This window comes from Sminthopsis crassicaudata, chromosome 4, assembly GCF_048593235.1.
Source record: "Sminthopsis crassicaudata isolate SCR6 chromosome 4, ASM4859323v1, whole genome shotgun sequence".
Lineage (NCBI taxonomy): Eukaryota > Metazoa > Chordata > Mammalia > Dasyuromorphia > Dasyuridae > Sminthopsis > Sminthopsis crassicaudata.
The window spans coordinates 194,528,325-194,549,591 of NC_133620.1; the positions used below are offsets into that span (position 1 = coordinate 194,528,325).

The window sequence follows — 21,267 nt, forward strand, 5'->3', positions numbered from 1 at the left end:
CCTATGTAGACATGAGCAAAAGCAGCAAAAGCAGACCACTCTGCATATTGATGATAATAATGTAAATGAGAACCACTGAAGGGAAGCCAAACTGTGAGGAACTTAAAGATCAATAGTTGTATAGTCAGAATTATTTTTTCTTTTCATAAAGATAGCTCCATTTTGGGATATGGCGGCTATTATGTTATATCCAGAAATGATGGATATACAATCCAGCAATCAGTAAAACTTAATTTTTCAAAAGGGAGAGACAATGATACCAAAATGAAAATGTGTTGTTGGTTGTTTCTTCAAATCCATGCATCTACATAGGAACAAGAAGATGTAAACTTCAAAGTTTAAATGAAAATCAGACATCCATAAAAGCCAAAATGAGCACCAAATAACACTGTGAAGTGAACATATGGATAATGTCAAGGAGCATTAAGTCAAAAAAAATTAGTTATGTAAGACCAAAGAAAAAAAAAGAAACATAAAATTTAATTGCTTTTTAAAAGTGATTTTAGTGATGAAACTGATATTTTCTACTCATACTTAAGTATGACAAGGATTTTTCATTTCAATTCTCTACATGGATATGAATCGCAATTCCTTATATCTTAGTTGTTTAGGCAGGTAGGCGGCACAGTGGATAGGGTTCCAGGCCTAAAGACAGGAAGGTTCATCTTTGTGAGTTCCAATCTGGCCTTCAACACTTACTAACTGTGTGACCTTGGGCAAATCACTTAACCCTGTTTGTTTCAGTTTCCTCATCTGTAAAGTGAGCCAGAGAAGACAGGGCAAGCAAAACACTCCAGAATTTCTGCCATGAAAATCCCAAATGAGATCATGAAGAGTTGGACATGACTGAAACAACTGAAATTGGGCATTTATTAAGTGCTCACTGAGTATACATAAAAAGAAAAAAGAAAGGTCCTAGAAAGGAAATAATGAGGGAAACGACATACAAATATTTATGTACAAGCAAGATATATACAGAATAAATTGGATAGCAATAGAGGGAAGGAATTAACTAATAACATTTAGCATTTATATAGTTCTTCAGGTTTTACAAAGCACTTTCCATATGGTAGCTCATTTGGTATTCACAGCAGCCCTTTTAATGTAGGTGCTATTTTATCCCAATTTTAGAAGTGAGGAAGCTACAAGGGTCACCAGCTAAGTATCCCAGGCAGCTTTTGAAGTTCAGTCTTAACTAGCTCCCTACCATTAAAATTAAGGAGGCATCTTTAATGGCTTGTACTAGGAAACATGTACATGGTGCTTTAAGATTTACAAAGCACTTTACAAATATTATCTTCTTTTATCTTTATAACCCTGGGAAGTAGAGGTAAAGAAGTTGAGATAGGTAATGGTTCAATAACCATTAAAGATCACAAAGCTAATAAGTGTCTGAGGCTAAATTAGAACTCAAATATTCCTGACACTAGGACTGGTATTCTCTCCATTGTCTCATCTCGCTGACTCTCAAAGAAGGTGAGATTTTAGCTGTGACTTGAAGGAAGCCAGAATACCTGGGGAAGAGGGAGAGAATTCCAGGCATCAACCTCTAATGAAAGTGCCCGGTATTGGGAGATGGATTGTCTTGTTTGAGGAATAGCAAAGGAAGCCAGTATCACTGAATTGGGGAATGGGGGCAGGCAAAGGCAGGTAAGGCATAAAAAAACTGGAAAAATAGAAAGAGGTCAGATAATGAAGGGTTTTGAATGAGGAATACAGGATTTTCTATTTATTCTTAGAGGCAATAGGGAGACAGTGAGTTTATTGAATGGGGAATGGAGAGAAGCTGGGAGAAAAATGTATTCAAAGCTGCACTTTAGAAAGATTATTTTGACAGTGGAGCAAAGGAGAGACTGGAGTGAGAAGTCTTGACAGGTGGAAAGGCAGAATAGAATATAGATAGGTGAAGATAGAATGCATAGGCTTTGAAAACAGACTGGATAGGGGAGAGGGAGATGACGGAGAGTAGGGAGTTGAGAAGAATACCTGGGTTGTGAGCCTCACCAACTGGGAGGATCATAGAATCTTTGACAATAACAGGAAAGTTAGGAAGACTCAAGGGCTTGGGGATAAAGATAATGAATTTAGTTTGGGGCATGTTAAGTTTAAGAAGTCTACTTTGTAGGATATCTACTTTGAAATGTCCATCTGATATTTATAAATGTGTGACTAGAAGTTAGGGATGAGTAAATAAAAATAGAAATCATCAATTTGGAGGTAATATTTTGAATTAGATTCAAATATTGTGAGGAGATCACAAAGTAAAAATAGTCTTAAGGAGAAAAATAAAGGGACTTTGGAGGATATCCAAGTTATTGGCCATGATAGTTATGAAGCAAACGAGACTAAAAAGAGGTGGTTAAACTGGAAAGAAGAGAACCAGGAGAGATCGAATATTAAACCTAAAAGAAAATCAAAGAGAATGATGACCACTAATGTCACAGACTTCAGAGAGTTCAAACCAAAAGGCTATTACATTTTACAATTAAGAGATCATTGATAATTTTGGAGAGAACAGTTTCAATTAGATAATGAGGTGGAGAGCCTTAATAAGAGAATGAGAAGAACAGAAGTAGAGGTACCCGGTGCTTTGGGGTTTTTCAAGGAGTTTAGGCACAAAAATAGGGGAGCTAAGCAATGATACTTAGTTTAGATGGATACACTAAGTGGGGATTTTCCGAAGATGGGGAGACATGAGCATATCTGGATGCAGGAGAGAAGTGATCAGTAAAAAGGAAGAGGTTAAAGTTAGTAAGCAGATAGGAATGATAGAGGGAGCAGTAGGGAGCAATCTGCTGGGGAAGATGTTTTGAAATGGGATTACTTGTGCATATAGAGGGGTATGATTTTGCAAGAGGGGCCATCTCTTCATATGAGAGATGAAAAGAGAAAATAATGATGGAAAACATTTAATTTACTTGAAATAAGGGGATAAGAAGGCTCTCTTGGCAAATGACTTAAATTTATTTTTTAAAAAGTAAAATGTAAGGCATTGAGTCAATTATTGAGCAGAAGTTTGAAGAAGCATGAAAAGTTTTGGAAAAGCCTGGGTAGTGAATGCATAGTGAATTGATTAGGGAGTTATAAAAGTACCTCTATGCTGCAGTGAAGATTTAGTTAATATTATATAATTTAAAGCTGTTTTTAATGTGCTATCCTAATCAGCACAATTTCTTGAGTTTCTCCAGTTTTAATTTGGCATTATAAGATAATATACCAGTACCAATAACGTATTAGATGGTAGAAGTAATCCAAAGTTAGTGGTTGACAGGGCAAGACTAGTTATAGTATAATAAGGCAAGAGACTTCAGAGAAGTGTCAAGTTTCATTGGTTCACTGAAAGATAAAAATGAGGAATTGAAGTGATTATATCCACTCAATTAATGGCCTAGGAAAGAACTGAGAGATCAAGGGTTCAGAAATAACACTGAGAATGAAGAGTGGGATTTGTTGTTTCAAGGCAGAAGGAGAGGTAGAATGACAAAAGACTGTAGTCAGATAAGGGAATTTTAGAGTTCTTGAACATAAAAGTGGAATATTTGTTGGTGATTGCATGATTGAGGACATAATCATCCCTGGATATAAACAGCATAGGATGGTTGAGTAGGTCATGATATATGAGTCCGGTGAAATACCAGGAGATTTTGCTGTTTGATGGTGTATCAATATGTATGTTAAGTTTCCCTAGCATAAGGATGGCCTTTAGGAAGGAAAGAAAGACAGGCACTGAACTCAGTGAGGAAAGGAGTATAAATTCACATTGCAGACAACTTGGTCATCTCTGAACTTAGGCTGGTCCTTGGACAACAAACACAAGGTGATCCATGAGATCTGGCCCAGTGGGTTGAATCTGTCAAAGTTTGTACTCTGTTACCACTGCCTTTAAAAACCCAAGATGACATGATTGATCATCACAATGTACTTGTGTGGTGTCTTTACAGGTAAATTTTTAAAAATGCATCTAAAAAAACTAACAAATTCAAAATATCTTTCCAACTCTAAACCTCTTAACTCCAAATAAAATGCTTTGAATAATAGTTAATATATAATATATAAATATCTATGCTTGCTAATATGTGATGTATTTATATAATTTTTAAAGCATTTTCTTCACTACAAATTGCTAAAGATGGTAAATGTATCATTCATCCTTATTTTTCAGTTAAGGAAATAGACTAAGAAAACTTAAGTGATTTGCTCAAATTCAAATAGACCGTTAAATGTCAAACCTGAGATTCAAAAACAGGACATATGACTCCTATGATCCTTCATTCTACTCTTTTACTTAAACTCATTTCCTTTCCTTCATACAAAGATAAAAATTAAAATGAATTCCTGCTCTCCAGAAGCTTTAACTATTATCCCAAACAAATGAATAAAAGATAATCAGATCACAATTATATATAGTTTTTAATTACATGATGTACTTTCAGGCTATTTCAGGAATTCAGATATTAAATAAATATATACTGCTTATCATTGTTGAATACTGTGAATGAATTTTGAGATTTAATAATAGCTCACAAGTATATAGTTCATTAAAGTTGCAAAGAAATTTACATTCACTGACCCAATCACTTCTATCAAAGATCTTGTGATCCAATTAGAAATTTAGTACCTATATGCAATAAATAGATAAATTAAAAATATGAGGTCAAATGTAATTGTCAATATGAATAATGATTTTTTAGGAGTTGAGAAAATACAGAGGTTAAGGAATATCTAGGAAAGTCTTTAAGGAGGAACATAGATCGTAGGGCAACCACCAAATGAGTCACAAAGAGTTGTACATAATTGAAATGACTAAATAACCAAATGTCCTCATTTCTCGGGCAACTGGATAATGCAGTAGATAGAACACTGGTGTTGAGTCAGTAATATTCATCTTCCTGAATTCAAATCTGATAACATTAGTGCCAAATATGAGAATCTAAGATATGAATATGAAAGGAGGAAAAAATGAAAGAAGATATCAATATTTTGAGTCTTGAACTTCATAGAGTATATTTTAAAATTACTGCTAGCTATAAAAAGTAATACATATGTGTACTTTTGCATAGGTAACCCTTATCTAAAATGTATTTTTAAATTATCTGAAGTATTCCACCAACAAATATATATAGTATAAAGCAACATCACTCTAGATACATACTTGTATATAATAATGATAAATGCCTATCAGGCTTTCCAATTCTGGCAGCTGGTATAAGTTTCTTACATTTGAAACTGTAAATGCAAGTATGTCAATTTTAGATATCAAATTTTTAGATTGAATTTGTAACAGTGCTTTTGTTAGAAATAATTATCCCACGTTTATTCTTTTCTCCTACAATAATACATAATGCAGTTCTGCAGTCCTATGTAGCAAGTCATTAACACGTGACAGGATTACATATAGCTTCCTTAGAAAATATATGGCATTGTGGAGATGAATCTGAAAGCTAATTTTGTAGCAGGATATCTCTGATAAGGCTCAGATATTCAAGATGTAGGCAACTAACAATAATAGCATTGGAAATTGCTAGAGCAGAGAGGTCTAAAATAATGAGGATTGAGAAAAGGCCATTGGATTTAGGAATTACAAAATCATTGGTCATTTTGGAGAGAGCAGTTTCTGTAAGAATGATAAGGTAAGAAACCTTCAGAATATCAAAGAAGACCAAAAAGAAGAAAATGACAATTGTTGGACTAAATATGAGAGGACAAGAACACAAATTAACTAATTAGTAAACATTTATTAATCCTTCATGGCCAGCACTGTGCTCAAGTACTAGTGATACAAATATGGGGAAAAAAGATAAACTTTGCCCTCAACGAGCTTATGTTTTATTGAGGAAAGCAGCACATGAAGGGAGAGAATACTGGCGCTGTGGTATGGTTTAGAAATGGCTATTTAAACTTAATTCTGGGCAAAATAAAGCAGAGCCCTCCTCAGGGCCCAGGATTCCAGAAGCAGTGTCCAGGATCTGGTGAGAGAGGGATAAGGAAAATGACTTAGTATAGACGTCATGGTTTGGGAAAAACATTTGATGGAGCTACAAATTGGTACAGCCATCTTGCAGATTAACTTGGGTATATATTCTCAGTCACTTAACATGCATATCTTTTTACCCAGTGATGATACTATTAGGCAAGTTCAGAGGGAGCTTCAATCAAGCAGAATAGCCTTGGATTGTGTGCTGAAAATAGAAATACTTATGTGTATACATATATATTAATAGGTTTATGTAATAGAAATTCAGTTTCATATGGTTTAGTAAAGATGAAATGGACTAGTATTTGGAAAGAGGATCAGACTACCTTGTATGCACTTAATAAGTATTTGTTCATTCATCAAGTTTGTAATAGCAAAAAATTAAAATTAACACTCTAAAATATATCCTTTTTGCTTTGTTATGCATATATTTATTTCATTTGTCATGTGAATATGTTCAAAATCCTGAAAGATATTGGTGTTTGGGAAAGGAAATCAGACCACCGTGTAGGTGCTTAATAAATATTTGCTGAATTAAATCATCAGTTTTAAAAATAATTACAAGTACAGAACTAAAGGGTCAACATAATGGAATGCATGAACTTTATAGACCATGCTGATATGCAAAATTTTATTACAGAAAAAAAGGTGACCATTTATTTTTATTGGAATTTAATGAATAAAAATTGCTTAAATATTTACAACACCTCATATTTTATTTGAACTCGGGTCCTCCTGAGTTCAAGGCTGATGCTCTATCCACTGCGCCACCTAGCTGCTCCAGCACCTCATAATTTTAAAAGAATCATTGTTCAGATTAATTACAATCAAGTGTACTTTTCCAAGTTATAGACCCTATTATTATTATTTTTTTTAACATGGGCACTTCAGTGTAAACCGAATAAGGGCATTTATTTTCATCATCCCTATGTCTACTACATCCAGTTTTTTCTCTTGGGAAAATGGCCTTTTATTTTGCTTATCACTTGTTAATAACAGGATAAAAATTTTTGTCAGAACTTGTCTGCTTTTTTTGTTTTCCTTCTTACTCATGCATTTTGTAGTACTCAACTAAATGGAGTCATTCCACTTATTCAACAAATATTTATTAAGCACTTACTGTGTAGAAGTACAAGATACGGTGAGTGATAGGAAGAAGAAAAATATGGTCTCTGCTTCCAAAAAACTGGTTACAGTCAGGTGTTTATATATGTGTTTGCATTTGTGTGTTTCTCTCTCTCTCTCTCCTTCTCTCTCTCTCTCTCTCTCTCTCTATATATATATATATGCATATATATGTATATATATACACACACACATTTACTTTTTCCCTTATGTCAAAAAATGACCTTTGTACTAATTTGCTTATAGTGTCAAATTTTATAACAATAGTGATTACCATTCCTACTTTGGGCTTTAGTCAAGCTTCAGTATTTTCATAAAAGTGATCTTTTTTCTATATTTAATAAATTTTAACTTATGCTATATATATCCAACTATGAAAAGGATACTTTTATAGGACAACAAAATAATAATACAATTCAACTAATTGCATTTGTTGTTAAGGGGAATTGAACAAAAAACTATCTATAATGCCATCAATGACTAAAAACAGAATAAGATTAGCAGAAGAGGGGTGGAACAAAGAGTATTTGAAAATAAAAAAATGAGAGATGATTATAACAAGAACAAAAAAAAGGCAGGTCCAATCCCTATCAGTTTTCCTATCAAACATAAGTTTATAACTATAAACTACATACTTACAAGAATGATTTTTGACAATAATTAAACTAATACATAGTTTACTGAGCCCTACTGCCTATAAGGCAAATGTGTGCATATGTGTGTTTGAAATATATTTGTTACCAGTATAAAAACAAAATAAAACGTTTGATCATCCTCCAACTTTGTCTTTCTATTCCAGTGTCATTACAAGATATCACAATGAGAAAAGCTTTCCGAAGTTCCACAACTCAAGATCAGCAGCTGTTTGATCGAAAGACTTTGCCAATTCCACTACAAGAAACCTACAATGTTTGTGAGCAGCCTCCACCTCTCAACATACTCACTCCTTACAGGTAGGAACTTTTAGTAATTTTAATCAAACTTAAATCCACATGGATACTTAATGTCAAGTGAAACTTTTTTTTTTAAATAGAGACTTTCTTCATGAAATACCTTCAATGTTTATTTTAAAATGTTTAAAAAAAATTCTTCCTTTCCTTAACACCCAAGCACTGAAGTAAACCATGATTATTATATATAGTTACAATAACTACTAAAACAAAAAAACAAAAACACAAATTTACTCTTGATAACAAAATATCTTTTTTTAAAAAAGTTTTATTTAAAATAATATTTTTTAGCTTCTAAGTTTTCTACCTCAAAAATACTTTTTCACTGAAAGTAGTTTTATATGACAAATTGAATGAATAATCATTCTCCAAATATTGTGTTCCTTTTGAACCAAATAGCTTCTTAAAAGCCTGAGAGTTACTTAAAACTATAAAGAATTTAAATTCAGACCATTAGAAAATGTTACCATTAAACTGACCTTTAGAAACTAGTTATCATTGTTTGCTTGAAAGATTAGTTAAATTTAGAATATTGGAATAAAATATCCCAAAGTTCTTGATTTTGTAAGACACTCTGAACCTGGATGCAGAAAGAATGGGGGTGGGAGGAGAGGAGAAGGAGATAAGGAGAGAGGAAGAAAAAATAGGAACAAAGAGAAAGTAATCATCTTTTCAGAATTTGCAAACCTCAAAGGACCTATTAGTAAAAAAAAAATAAAAAATAAAAATTTAAATCAGTGTGGGGATATATCTTGACTGTCCATATTTTAAATTGAATATTTATAGCAGACCATTTTAATTAACTTTTAAGTACCCTTCCTATTTCCACTTTTCCCCTGAGTTCTGAATGTCCAAATTATCTGATGTAATATTACCCTGTATTGAAGCAGTTGTTTCTCTTATTTCATGTTTTGGTTTACTTAATATATTCTCTGTGTTTTATCTTCATGAATTCATTGCTTTTCAAAAAAATTGTTCAGTATTTTCCTTTTTTTCATGCTTCTTAGCATTACATTATGTTCATATTTTAAGGGTTCTAAAATGTGCTTTAATCTGAATTTTTTTACTTCAGGGATGATGGTAAAGAGGGTTTGAAGTTTTATACCAATCCTTCATATTTCTTTGACCTATGGAAAGAAAAAATGATACAGGATACTGAGGACAAGAGGAAGGAAAAGAGAAAGCAGAAGGTATTTTATTTCCAACAGATTTTTAAAAATCAGTTCTTTTTACTTTCTTCTTGGGACTGTTTTTTATCCATATGAAATATTTTCTTCTTTTATATTTTCAGGTAATATAGCCAAATATGACCATTTTTCAACCATATAGGGGATATTAGAGAATGTAAATGAATCTTTTCAAATTTTGGGGGGGAAGGTAAGGTGACAAATATATTGGCAAATGACATAACTAGGGCATCTTGTCCTTATAACATAACAGTAATTCAAATTTAGCATATAACTCAAATATCACAAATTGTCTATGTAATTCTAAATTATGCTGAAAGACTAAGGTCCTTCTAAACCGTACTTTTGACCATGAAACTTACTAAGCTAAAAAAAAAAAAAAATGCAAAAGTGAACAAGGAAACTTTGGTAAATCATAGGATATAGATATTTTAAGGTTTGGAGATAATAAAGTATGTTCTCATTAATTTATTTCATTTTCTTGATTATCTAAGTAGTCCTTTTTGTTTCAGTCCATACTGAGAATCATTCTCAAATATTTGAATGATTGAACCTTAATATATAGGAGCATAACTGAATTTTTCTTTGATAATTAAGAATCTTGCAGTAGTTTAGTCTTTTTACAGTTGTAGATGGTGAGGAAAATTGACCTAAATAACCAGACCAGAAATCAGAAGTTCTTGAACTCTTTAAAAGGGCTAGGTTGGCATGGAATATGAGCAGGTTTTTTTTGTTTTGTTTTTACTAAATTTCCAATATAACTCTCTTTGTTATTGTTATTTTGCCTTTTTCTGATAAAAGCTGGATTAGAAAGGCAAATGACTTGTAAAAACAAAAGAAAATTGAATGAAAAAAATATCATTAATTAAGGCATCTGTCTATCTGGATTCTCCCTAATTCTTTTTGCATGAATGTAGAAAATATAGAAGACAGATGGAATCAAGGCCAGCATGAAGTAAAATTTTGAAATTACAAAACTTTCTATTGTCCATCAACCTGCCCCTTAAGCCATTCTAGGCTTCCAGTACCTTCAGAATGTTCTACTTTTTTTCACTGCAGTCTGATTGTACCCTGTGGTCCTTTCCTTGTGTCATAGGTTCTTTTCTTTCTTTTCCTCCTCCCTCCCCACCCTGCGCCCCCCCCTCCCCCGGGGCTGGGGTTAAGTGACTTGCCCAGGGTCACATAGCTAAGAAGTGTTAAGTGTCTGAGACCAGATTTGAACTCAGGTTCAAATTCAATTTACTCCTGAATTCAAGGCTGGTGCTCTATCCACTGCGCCACCTAGCTGCTCCATGTCATAGGTTCTTAAAGAAAAGTCCAAGGATCTTTATGGGTTATCTAAGATTTTTAGGGGAGCTGAAGGATCAAAATGTCATCCTGTTACTAAAATGCTTTAATTCCTAATATGGTGGATATCGGTAGATGTAATCTATAGAAACAAAAGCTCTTTGAAGGATCCTCAGTAATTTTTTAAGAGTATAAAGGAGTCCAAAGACCAAAGTCAGTGAAAACTGCTGTGCTTCTAAATGTAAATGTTCTGTATTTTATTTACTGAAGGCTTTGTTCTGCTGTGTGACACTGGATAGCAATGCATTCCCTGCATAAAATAATCCTTCCCAGTATGTTTAGATTGCTGTCTTCTTTAATAGAACCTAGTTACCATATCTATCTAATTAAGAAAATAATTAAGGGCCACTACTAATAGTAGAAATTCCAGGCACTATGGGGAGCTAATGAGATAAATAGTTTTCATTTATCAGGATCAAAAACAAAAGCACATTGTATTTGCATGAGGGAAATAAAGTCAGATTCTAGTTTAAATATGCAAGGAATTCGGGGTTAACAAATGAAAGTAGTCAAGAATTTAGCTCAGTAAACTAGCTGTAACATCTAGGAGAGTCTCAGGATGTTTGAATTTTCTGTGTGATTTTGAGCATTTTATTTTGATTCTTGATCAGCTCTTTAAAATTTCAATTACTTTTTGGCTTTGTTTTTGTTTGCTTTTGTTTGTCTTCCAGCAGAAGAATCTAGATCGACCTCTTGAACCGGAAAAAGTGCCAAGAGCACCTCATGATCGGAGGAGAGAATGGCAAAAGTTAGCACAAGGTCCCGAGCTTGCAGAAGATGATGTCAATCCCTTACATAAGCCAAGTGAAGTTGCTAATGGCCCAGCTTCTCAGTTTGAACCAAGGTTCCTTTTCTTTTCTAGGTGTTATTTTACAATAAGAAATCTTCTTGCAAAAGTAAGACTATAGGGGCAGCTAATGGAACAGTGAAGAAAATAGCACCAGCCCTGGAGTTAAGAAGACTTTAATTCAAATCTGGCCTTAGACACTTAATAGCTGTGTGATCCTGAGCATGTGACAACTCTAATGGCCTTGCCCTCCTCCCCCCAAAAAAACTATGATTCTAAAAATTGTTACTAAAGATCAGTCATTCAGCAAACATTTATTAAGGAGGAATGAGGTTTTTCTTAGAGTTCTGCCCTCTGTAGAAAATTCTGGGGTAATAATAGAGATGTGAACTCGTAGATAGTAAGGAGTATTTTTTTTTTCCTTTCTTTGTATCTCTAGCACTTAGAAATTCCATTATAGCATAAAATAGTTAATAAAAGCTGATGACACTAAGTTGAGTACAAAGGTAGATATGGAGCCTTTGACAATGAGTTAACATGAGAAGCCCCTGATTCATACTGATGTTACCGGTATAAAGAGTCCCCGGGAGCTTCATGATGGGGCATAATATTGTTTTTTAAATACTAGTGATTTTGGTGGTAAAGGGAAAACAGGACTGCTTCTAGCATCAGAGGAACCAGATAAAAACCTTACCCCTGACACTTACTTACTACTCATATGCCCTAGCACTCTCAGTTTTCTCATCTTTAAAACGAAGGAGTTAAGATTGAATACTTTGTGAAATCCCTTCCAGTTCTGTATCTTTTCCCTGTGATCCTATCTGTAGGATTATAATTTGTAGATTATGGGAAAAGAAGCAATATGTAAGAGAAATCAAAAATAAGTGGGGAAAAAAAAAAGAATAATAGGGGATAGAATGGTATACAATTGTTCATTAAAAGCATGTATCCATTCTCTCCTCCAAGTCCTCTTGGCCATCTTAGAAAGCAGCAAAGATTGTAAACCCAGACAGATGCTTCCTTCAGGTCAGTCATAGGAAATTCTGATATGGAACTAATATTATTATTCCCCTTTTACGTATGAGAAAACTGACGCCCAGAAAAGGTTTTAAGTGATGTGACTATATGAGCAGATTTCAAGGAATAGAATATTGAGTGAATAGTAATACCATAGATGAAAATCGTGAAGGCAAAAGGTAAAGGAAATTTAGGAAGAAAATTGACAAGCCTATTGTATTTGAGATGTTTGGGGTCTCTTAGATGGAATTGTCCTATCAGCAGCCAGAGATTTGAGTATAAGCTTAGACAAGTAATAAGACTTGGAAAATACAATTGCTAGTTATTTTTATAGAAAGTAAGATTATTAGGGTCAAAATGGAGAGAGAGAGAGAGAGAAGGAGAGACGGGAGGAGAGAGATAAAGGGACTCAATGACAGAACCTCAGGAATAGGAAAGAAGAGTGGCTAGAGAAGGAGACAGCAAATTATAAAAGAAGCAGGAAGAGAATCAGGTTAGTTGGGCTATCTCCAAGTCAAAAACATGAAAAAATATCCAATAGGAGGGGAATGATCAACAGTGATAGAAGGTGCAAAGAAGCCAAAGTGGAGGATTTAAAAAATTTATTTGGGGATCATCAGAGATCTTTGAGAGAAGAATTTCAGTGCAGTGTCAATGGCAAAAACCAGATTAAAGGGATTGAAGAAAGAGTAAATTGTAAAGCAATGGAGGCAGTAAATGGAGGCAACTTTTTCAAGCTTTTTAACAGAGAAGAAGGGAGGAGAAAAGGGGTTAGAAGAATCAAGGCTTTAGAGGCTTTTTAGAATTAAGGAGATGCAAGGCTGTTCATAAGTATTTAGTAGGAAAGCATCTTCTGTTAATGCTCAAAAGTCTGAGAATCTTAAAAGTCTTCCTGCAGTATTAAGCGATTAGAGCTTTAAGACTTGAGATCCCTAATATTTTGGAAAGATTTTCAACAAAAGTGGATTTTTTTAAGTTGTCAGGTGGGATAACTCATTTCCCAATGTTGCTGCAAAATATTAGACACTAACACACTAATTATTTTCTGTTCTTTAGACCTCAGGCATATGTGGATCATATGGATGCCTCTTACTCACTTTCTGCATTACCATTTAGTCAGATGAGTGAACTTCTAAACAGAGCTGAGGAAAGGGTCTTAGTGAGACCTCATGAACCACCTCCACCCCCTCCAATGCACGCAGCAGGAGATGGAAAACCTGCACCTACTTGTATCAGGTAACAGAATTAAGTACATGGGTGATTGAGAAGAGCTGCTACATTTTTCCTCCAGTAATGTATTCCAATAGGAGAACTTTACATTGATGGAAAAAAAAAAACTTACTTACATTTCTCATTTCTTAGGAAGGATTTTGCTGAGGACATATGAATAATACCATGCTATATAAAGGGAGGGGAAAGTGGAATCTTGTAAAAGGTTCAGTTTTAAAAGACCCAGAGTTGGAAGCAAGTAAAATGGTTGAGATATGGTGATGAATGTCAACCAAGTGTTGGAAATTGAAGGTGGAAGATCAGATGCTGTGCATAATCTTTTTCCAGTGTTTTTGAAGCGTGGATTCAGTAATTGACAGACTAATTTAACAAATTATAAATTCTTAAGGGAAGACGACATGCATTACAAATTAAAAATGAATGTTCATTCTAGGCGCTATTCTTGGGAAGATATATGGTTCCTATAAACCTGCCACTACCAAACTCTGTGTATAATAAGCATCATTGGTTTAATTGAGAATGTGCATATAGGAACCAAGCACTTATGATTGAATACAGCCCTGTTTTGGCCACAAGGATTTCTGAAAATACAGTAATAGCACAAATGTACTTTAGTGTAGGCTCAGTCCATTTGTCTTACTAACATGTAGTGCATAAGGGTAAGAAGAGTTTATTGACTAGCTGGATCTTGCATGAGATTTAAATGAAACTAATGTGAAATTATAAGTATCAAGGATTAATAGCCAGCGTTACGTGATTCATGCTTGTTACTGTTATTATTAATATTCTCATTGCTATCCTTCTGTGTCCTTTTCCTCTCTTGCTACTTACCGACCAAATCTTCCCATTTTTAGGGGAGCCCGTAAATATTTACTGATGGCAAATGATACCGGTCAACTGATGCATCTGGAAATGTGTTTTAGACTTTCTGTTTTTATTAACTGATTGGGGCATATCATTGTTGTTTCAGCTCTGCTCCAGGCTTGGTAGAAAGCCGGCCGCAGTCACCAGCCACAGGCAGAACAGCGGTGTTTGTGAGCCCCACACCCCCACCTCCTCCACCTCCTCTTCCATCTGCCTTGTCAACCACTTCATTAAGAGCTTCAATGACTTCGACCCCTCCCCCTCCAGGACCTCCCCCACCTCCACCTCCAGCTGCTGCTCTTCAAGCTCCAGCAGTGCCGCCCCCGCCAGCTCCTCTACAGATCGCACCTGGAGTCCTTCACCCAGCTCCTCCTCCGATAGCACCGCCTCTGGTGCAGCCCTCCCCTCCAGTCACTAGAGCCGCCCCAGTGTGTGAAACTGTACCCGTCCATCCACTCCCACCAGGGGAAGCGCAAGGGCTGCCTCCGCCTCCCCCCCCGCCCCCCCTGCCGCCCCCCGGCGGCATTCGGCCCGCGTCCCCCGTCACTGTGGCAGCTCTTTCTCATCCTCTCTCTGGAGTGCACCCACCCCCCTCCGCCGCCCCCGGGCCTCATGTCCCCTTAATGCCTCCATCTCCTCCATCCCAAGTCGTTCCTGCTCCGGAGCCAAAGCGCCATCCATCCACCCTGCCAGTAATAAGCGATGCCAGGAGCGTGCTTCTGGAAGCCATCCGGAAAGGTACCTGCCGTCTCTCCTTACAGAGGGGGGTGAGGGGTCCCGGAAACTTAGGCAAACTTGCACGGAGCAGTCGGTGCGCTTTACTTTGGTAAAGTACTGTCAATATTTTGCTTCTGCTGGTGGGTCTGCCTACCTCGAGTCTCTCCCTACTCCGGGCCGTCTGCCATTGAGCTGCCGCAACGATATTCCTAAAAGGCCGCTCTGGCCGGGACATCCTCCCGCTCAGTAAACTCTAGTGCCTCCCTCCCTCTTCTGGGGTCAAATCTCTGTTGGGCACTCCCAGCCCTCCATAGCCTGGCCCCGCCCCCCCTTTTCCATTCTTCTTACACTGCACACCTACACACCACGCCGGCCTTCTTACAGTTCTCTAAACAGCGGAGCTCAGTTCCTGACATTTTCTGTCTGTGCCCCGCGCCAGAGCAATCCAGTTTTAAAATTATTTCCTATTTTTTCCTGAGTCTTTGTTTGAACCTATTTATTTGCTCCCCATTTGCTTGTGAGGGGAGTTCCTTGAGAGCTGGGACTGTCACCTCTTTTTGTATCCCTAACACTTAGTATAGTGCCTGACACATGACAGGTGCTGGATGAATTAACCCACATGTTCTTTAACAGATGCTGCTTTATAATCTGTTCAAACAAGCACTCACCCAATGGAGAAGCATTTGTTAAGTACCTACTAGGTGCCAGGCATTGTGATGGGCACGCCTACTCGAGTTTTCAAAACGTCTCCCTATTAGTTGAGCTTCAGAGAATCCCAACATTAAAGATTCCAAAGTGACTTGAGGGACTTTCTAGTCCAACCATAAAAATAATCTGCTCTACAGCATTCCTGAGAAGTGGGTCATCCAGACTTTGAAGATCTCCAGGTGGAGGGACAGACCGTCCTCCTCAGAGATACCTCTTCTTGTAAAGGAATTGTTTCCTGACATCAAACTTATAGCTACCTCTGGCTGGGGGGGGGGGGGCACTATTTCTAGTTCATCCTTTTATGGCCAAACAAAATGTGTCTAATCTCTCTTCCCCATGACAACCATTCATTTGTTTGAACAGATAGCATTTCTCTCCTGCACTTTTCTCTAATTCTTCCACCGGTCCTCACATGGCATGTTCTAAAGGCCCTTCACCAGCCTAGTTGGATGCTCACCAGATAATCAGCATCCTTCCTGAAATATGGCACCTCATATTTGCCTTGGGAATTTTTCCTGCCTCTCTTTTTTTTTTTTATTCATTTTTCCAAATTATCCTCTCCCTCCTCCACTCCCTCCCCCCCCATGATAGGTAATCCCACACATTTTACATGTGTTACAATATAACCTAGATACAATATGTGTGTGTAAATACCATTTTCTTGTTGCACATTAAGTATTAGCTTCCGAAGGTATAAGTAACCTGGGTAGATAGACAGTAGTGCTAACAATTTACATTCACTTCCCAGTGTTCCCTCTCTGGGTGTAGTTATTTCTGTCCATCATTGATCAACTGGAAGTGGGTTGGATCTTCTTTATGTTGAAGATTTCCACTTCCATCAGAATACATCCTCATACAGTATCATTGTTGAAGTGTACAGCGATCTTCTGGTTCTGCTCATTTCACTCAGCAGCAGTCCATTGTAGGTCTCTCCAAGCCTCTCTGTATTCCTCCTGCTGGTCATTTCTTACAGAGCAATAATATTCCATAACCTTCATATACCACAATTTACCCAACCATTCTCCAATTGATGGACATCCTTTCCTGCCTCTCTTAATGCGAAGCCTAAAGTCACATTAGTTTTTACTTTTCTTGGCTGCCATATTGAGCATTTGCAGTCCACTAAAGCTACAGGTATTTGCCAAATGAAATATCTCCCCCCCCCCCCAGGCTGGGGTTAAGTGACTTGCCCAGGGTCACACAGCTAGGAAGTGTTAAGTGTCTGAGATCAGATTTGAACTCGGATCCTCCTGAATTCAGGGCTGGTGCTCTATCCACTGCGCCACTTAGCTGCCCCCTGCCAAATGAAATATCAAGACCCTTATCACCCTATGCTTGTGAAATTGATATTTGAACCCAAGTTTAAGACTTTACATTTTTCCCTATAAAATTTCATCTTAATAATGACAATAATAGCTACCATTAATATAGCACTTATTATATACCAGACACTGTGCTATATGCTTCACAAATAGTACCTCAGTTGATCCTTAAAACAGTCCTGCAAAGTGGGGCTAATTTTGCAATTGAGCAAACTGAGGCAGAGACTTTCCTAGAGTCAAAATGCCCGAGACAGGATCTGAACTCAGACCTTTTTGATTACAGTCCCAGCACTCTATTCACAGTACCACCTGGTTACCACTAATATTGTTCAGTGTGATGGAGTATTTGAGCCTATCAAGTTTTTTGAAAATTGACTCTGTCTTCAAAGTGTGTTAGCTGTCTCTCTCAACTCTGTATCATCTGCAGATTTGATAAACATGTCATTTCTACTTTTATCCAAGGTATTAAATAAAAATGTTAAGTAGCACAGGTAGCGAGATGCCTGGAGTATTCTAAAGCAGACCTCCTTTGCAAGTTGACATAAATCTTTTTTGGTACAGCCATGTAACTAATTCTGAATGCAGCTGTTTGTACTATGGTCTTTCTCCTATCTGAATTATTTTTCCATGAGAATAGTATGAGAGCCTTTATCAGCTGTTTTGCTTAAAAAAAAAAAAAAAAAAAAAACCTAGGTAAGCAGGATTGCTTTCATTCCCTGTAATCTACCAGTTTATTAACCTTGTCAACAACAACAAAGGATATAAGACTAGTCTAGCATGACAGTTTTTAAAAATTCACTTTCAAGATTTTATTGGAATTGTGCCTTCCTATACCAGACATACTTTACACTTGTGAAAGTATGTTCCTCTTAGTCCTGCCCCTGGGTGGGGCCAAGGATAGAGCAAACCAGCCCATTAGCTCCATATTCCCAGGCAGAATTTTGGGAGCTAAGGAGAAAGTAATGGGGTAGAAGATGGTCTAAGGGAATAGCCAGAGCAATGGTGTTAGAAAAAGAAGTGGTGGGGGAGGACTACTAAACCACACATAAGGATCCCTGCAGGCTGCAAAAGACTGGCTTAGCTTTATGGGAAATGTGATCTGTGTCTTTATTATATTTTTTGTTAAGTATTTCCCAAAGGGATATTTAATCTGCTTTGAGCTTCACTCACAGGCCACATATTTGACACCTTTGATGTGGAATATAAGCTTAGTTACCAGGGAGATTATACATTGTGTGCACATACACGTTGCATATACACACATGCATTTAGGTATGTAGCTATACACACATGTATGTACTTGCGGGTATATGTACATATACACATATGCATGTGTGTGTTTTGTGTATATATACACAATATCTATCTCTGTATATTCTCATACACACACAAGTTTATAAGTCAATAGCCTAGAAATAGGAGGCAATTATTTGGATCGAAGATCAGGTCAGGCAAAATGGTCCAAGACTACAAGTACTTGAATTCAAATCTTGCCTCAGACACTTAGCAGTTGCGTGAATGCACACTATTTAAACTCCCTCAACCTCTTTCTCCTATCTGTAAATGGTGCTAATAATTGCACCTACTTCAGTGGGTTTGAGGATGGAACAAGATAACGTGTGTAGAATGCTTTACAGCCTTACAGCACTATATAAATGCCAGCTCATTATTATTGTCATTACTAAGTTCCCATCATTTCCATCCCAGCAGCCAGTTCCTCCCTGTTGGTAAGAATAAGATCCTAAATAGAATGTCTCCTTGCTGTACTCTCCATCTTTTAAAGGATGACATTAACTTTAAGGCAAATTAGGACATTACTAGCTGTTCTGTCATTAGCAGAACAAGATTTCCAGAAGATGTCCAGATAATTGAAATCTTCCATCATTTCTCTGTTATAACTCTTGCTAGGCTTGTGATCTATTCCTGAACTCTTCTTCATCTGTTTCCTTTTTCTCTACAAAGAATATGGTTTGGAATATAAAGGCATGTCCATAGTTCTTCAGATTTTTTTTTTTTTTACAATAGTCCAAGAAAGTACCTCCTTCTTAATCACTGTCCCTGTATCTCATTTAATAAAGACAGTTGTGGTATGTCTGGGGCCTTTTTTCAAAAAATCCTATATTATGTAAGTCCTTATTATTAACTTAATGTTCTACTGAGTTTAAGTTTCTATTGTAATACTTAAGAGAGAATAAAGCCAATGAATGGAACATATATTAGAGGTGACCAAGTGGTACAGTGGATAGAAGGAAGACCTGTGTGACCCTGAGCAAATTGCTTCATCTCTGCCTCAGTTTTCTTAATTGTATAATGGGGATATGAGCAGAAAAGCAGCTCCCTTTCAGGGTTGTTGTGAGAATGAAATGAGATAATTATAAAAGTGCTTAACATAGTACCTGACATGTAGTAGGAATGATATAAATGGTTATTTCTTCCCTCACTGCACTTAATTTATATAAATATACTGTGCCACAAATCTCTATAGAGAGTAACATAAATGTTGTCATATTCTTTTTTTGTACACCTTTTTAGGTCAGATTTGGGTCTATGGATTTTTGAAGGATTTTTGTCTAAGTCCTTGAGCCATCAAAGATGCCATTTGGCAAAAAGAACTATCTCTAAAAATTGTCCCCTTGCATTCTTCTTTCTGAACATCTGGCCATGTTATTTTTTATGTCTGGTGAATGTGTTAAAGAAAAGTTAAGAGTTGATTCTTTGATTTAAAACTTGCAATGACTTTGACTTATTGCACACCAGGTATTCAGCTACGAAAAGTAGAAGAACAGCGTGAACAAGAGGCTAAACACGAACGCATTGAAAATGATGTGGCCACCATCTTGTCTCGCCGGATTGCTGTGGAATATAGCGATTCTGAAGATGATTCAGAGTTTGATGAAGTGGATTGGCTGGAGTAAAGAAACATCCATTAATACACAACCAAACTGAATGCAAATGTCCATTGTGGTGCTTGTTCTTTGAAAATGGTTGGTCATTACTAGTGTTTATATTTTTTTCCCCCTTCAGTCCTTTTTTATTTGGATCCTGTTTTTTCCGTTTATAAGAAAACTAGCACATCTTTCAAGTTAAGTGTATTATGGTGGCTTTTCTTACTCTTTTTTTTTTTTTTTTTCTGGAAAGAACATACTTTGTTCATATAGACCACTAAGTATTAAGCATGGGCAGCTGTTGCTAGATTAGCAAATTCAGTTTGATTTTATTTTTTACAATTCTTAATTGTGCACTTTGTGAATTTTAAGTTAATGAAGGTAAACTGAGATTGAAATTCCAAGGGCAGCTGTATGTATTAATGAGCCTTATTCCATTTTAAATAATGTCAACAATTAAACCTATCAAGAGATCACTACCTTGATTATTTGAGTACACTAAAAAAAGGACAATAGTATGTAGTACCAAGTACAATTCAAGAAAAAAAAGAATGCTTGAGCTTTTTATTTTTTATCTTTTTTTTAATTTTTAAATAATTATGGCCTTATATTTGAGTGTTTAGCAGTTTCCCTTTCCCTGGCACTCCATCCCTTAAAATACATATTGTGTGTGATACTATTTGCCTGCCTACAAGAGTTTGATTTTTCCATATGAAATATTCTGACTGAAACATATTGTGTAACTTATATAACTGTTAAGAATAATAGTCTGATTTAATAAATGGTTCATTTTAAATGCTTTTAGTTGTTACTTTTTTTAATAGTCATCCTCAAAATGGTGATATTAAAACCTCTCAAACTGACCAATCACAGATTGATTTGGATAAAAAAAAATAGGATTTACATACTTTTAAATCTTAAGTTATACAGAGTTCTTTTAAACATGAAGGAATCATTTGGACTATTACATAGGGATAGCCTGTTGTTTTTCCTAAAGTTATAAAAGAAATGATTTCACAATTCAGATTGTAGAACAAAATGTAAAATTAGCTCTCAAATTTGGTTACATCTCTTTTAGATTCAGCTTAACTTCAACTTCCTTAGAACTTGACACCAATTGGGCTTTTATAAGAACAGTCAGAGCCGTTTGAGTC

At 36.1% G+C, this 21,267-nt stretch overlaps 1 protein-coding gene across 7 annotated transcripts in view; it reads left to right on the top strand.

Moving 5' to 3' along the window:
* The window catches only part of WASF1 (WASP family member 1), a 110,810-nt gene extending 89,901 nt beyond the window's left edge, over nucleotides 1-20,909 (top strand). For 5 of the 7 annotated variants that reach the window (XM_074310112.1, XM_074310111.1, XM_074310113.1 and 2 more), the window contains 6 exons: nucleotides 7,899-8,052; nucleotides 9,122-9,239; nucleotides 11,255-11,427; nucleotides 13,444-13,623; nucleotides 14,588-15,219; nucleotides 19,986-20,909. In XM_074310112.1, coding sequence (XP_074166213.1) covers nucleotides 7,899-8,052; nucleotides 9,122-9,239; nucleotides 11,255-11,427; nucleotides 13,444-13,623; nucleotides 14,588-15,219; nucleotides 19,986-20,143 — 1,415 coding nt within the window. In that variant the 3' untranslated portion in view covers nucleotides 20,144-20,909. The remainder of the gene's footprint in view (nucleotides 1-7,898; nucleotides 8,053-9,121; nucleotides 9,240-11,254; nucleotides 11,428-13,443; nucleotides 13,624-14,587; nucleotides 15,220-19,985) is intronic. The other 2 variants (XM_074310114.1, XM_074310115.1) reach the window with 1 other exon arrangement.
* The last annotated feature ends 358 nt before the right edge of the window (nucleotides 20,910-21,267 follow it).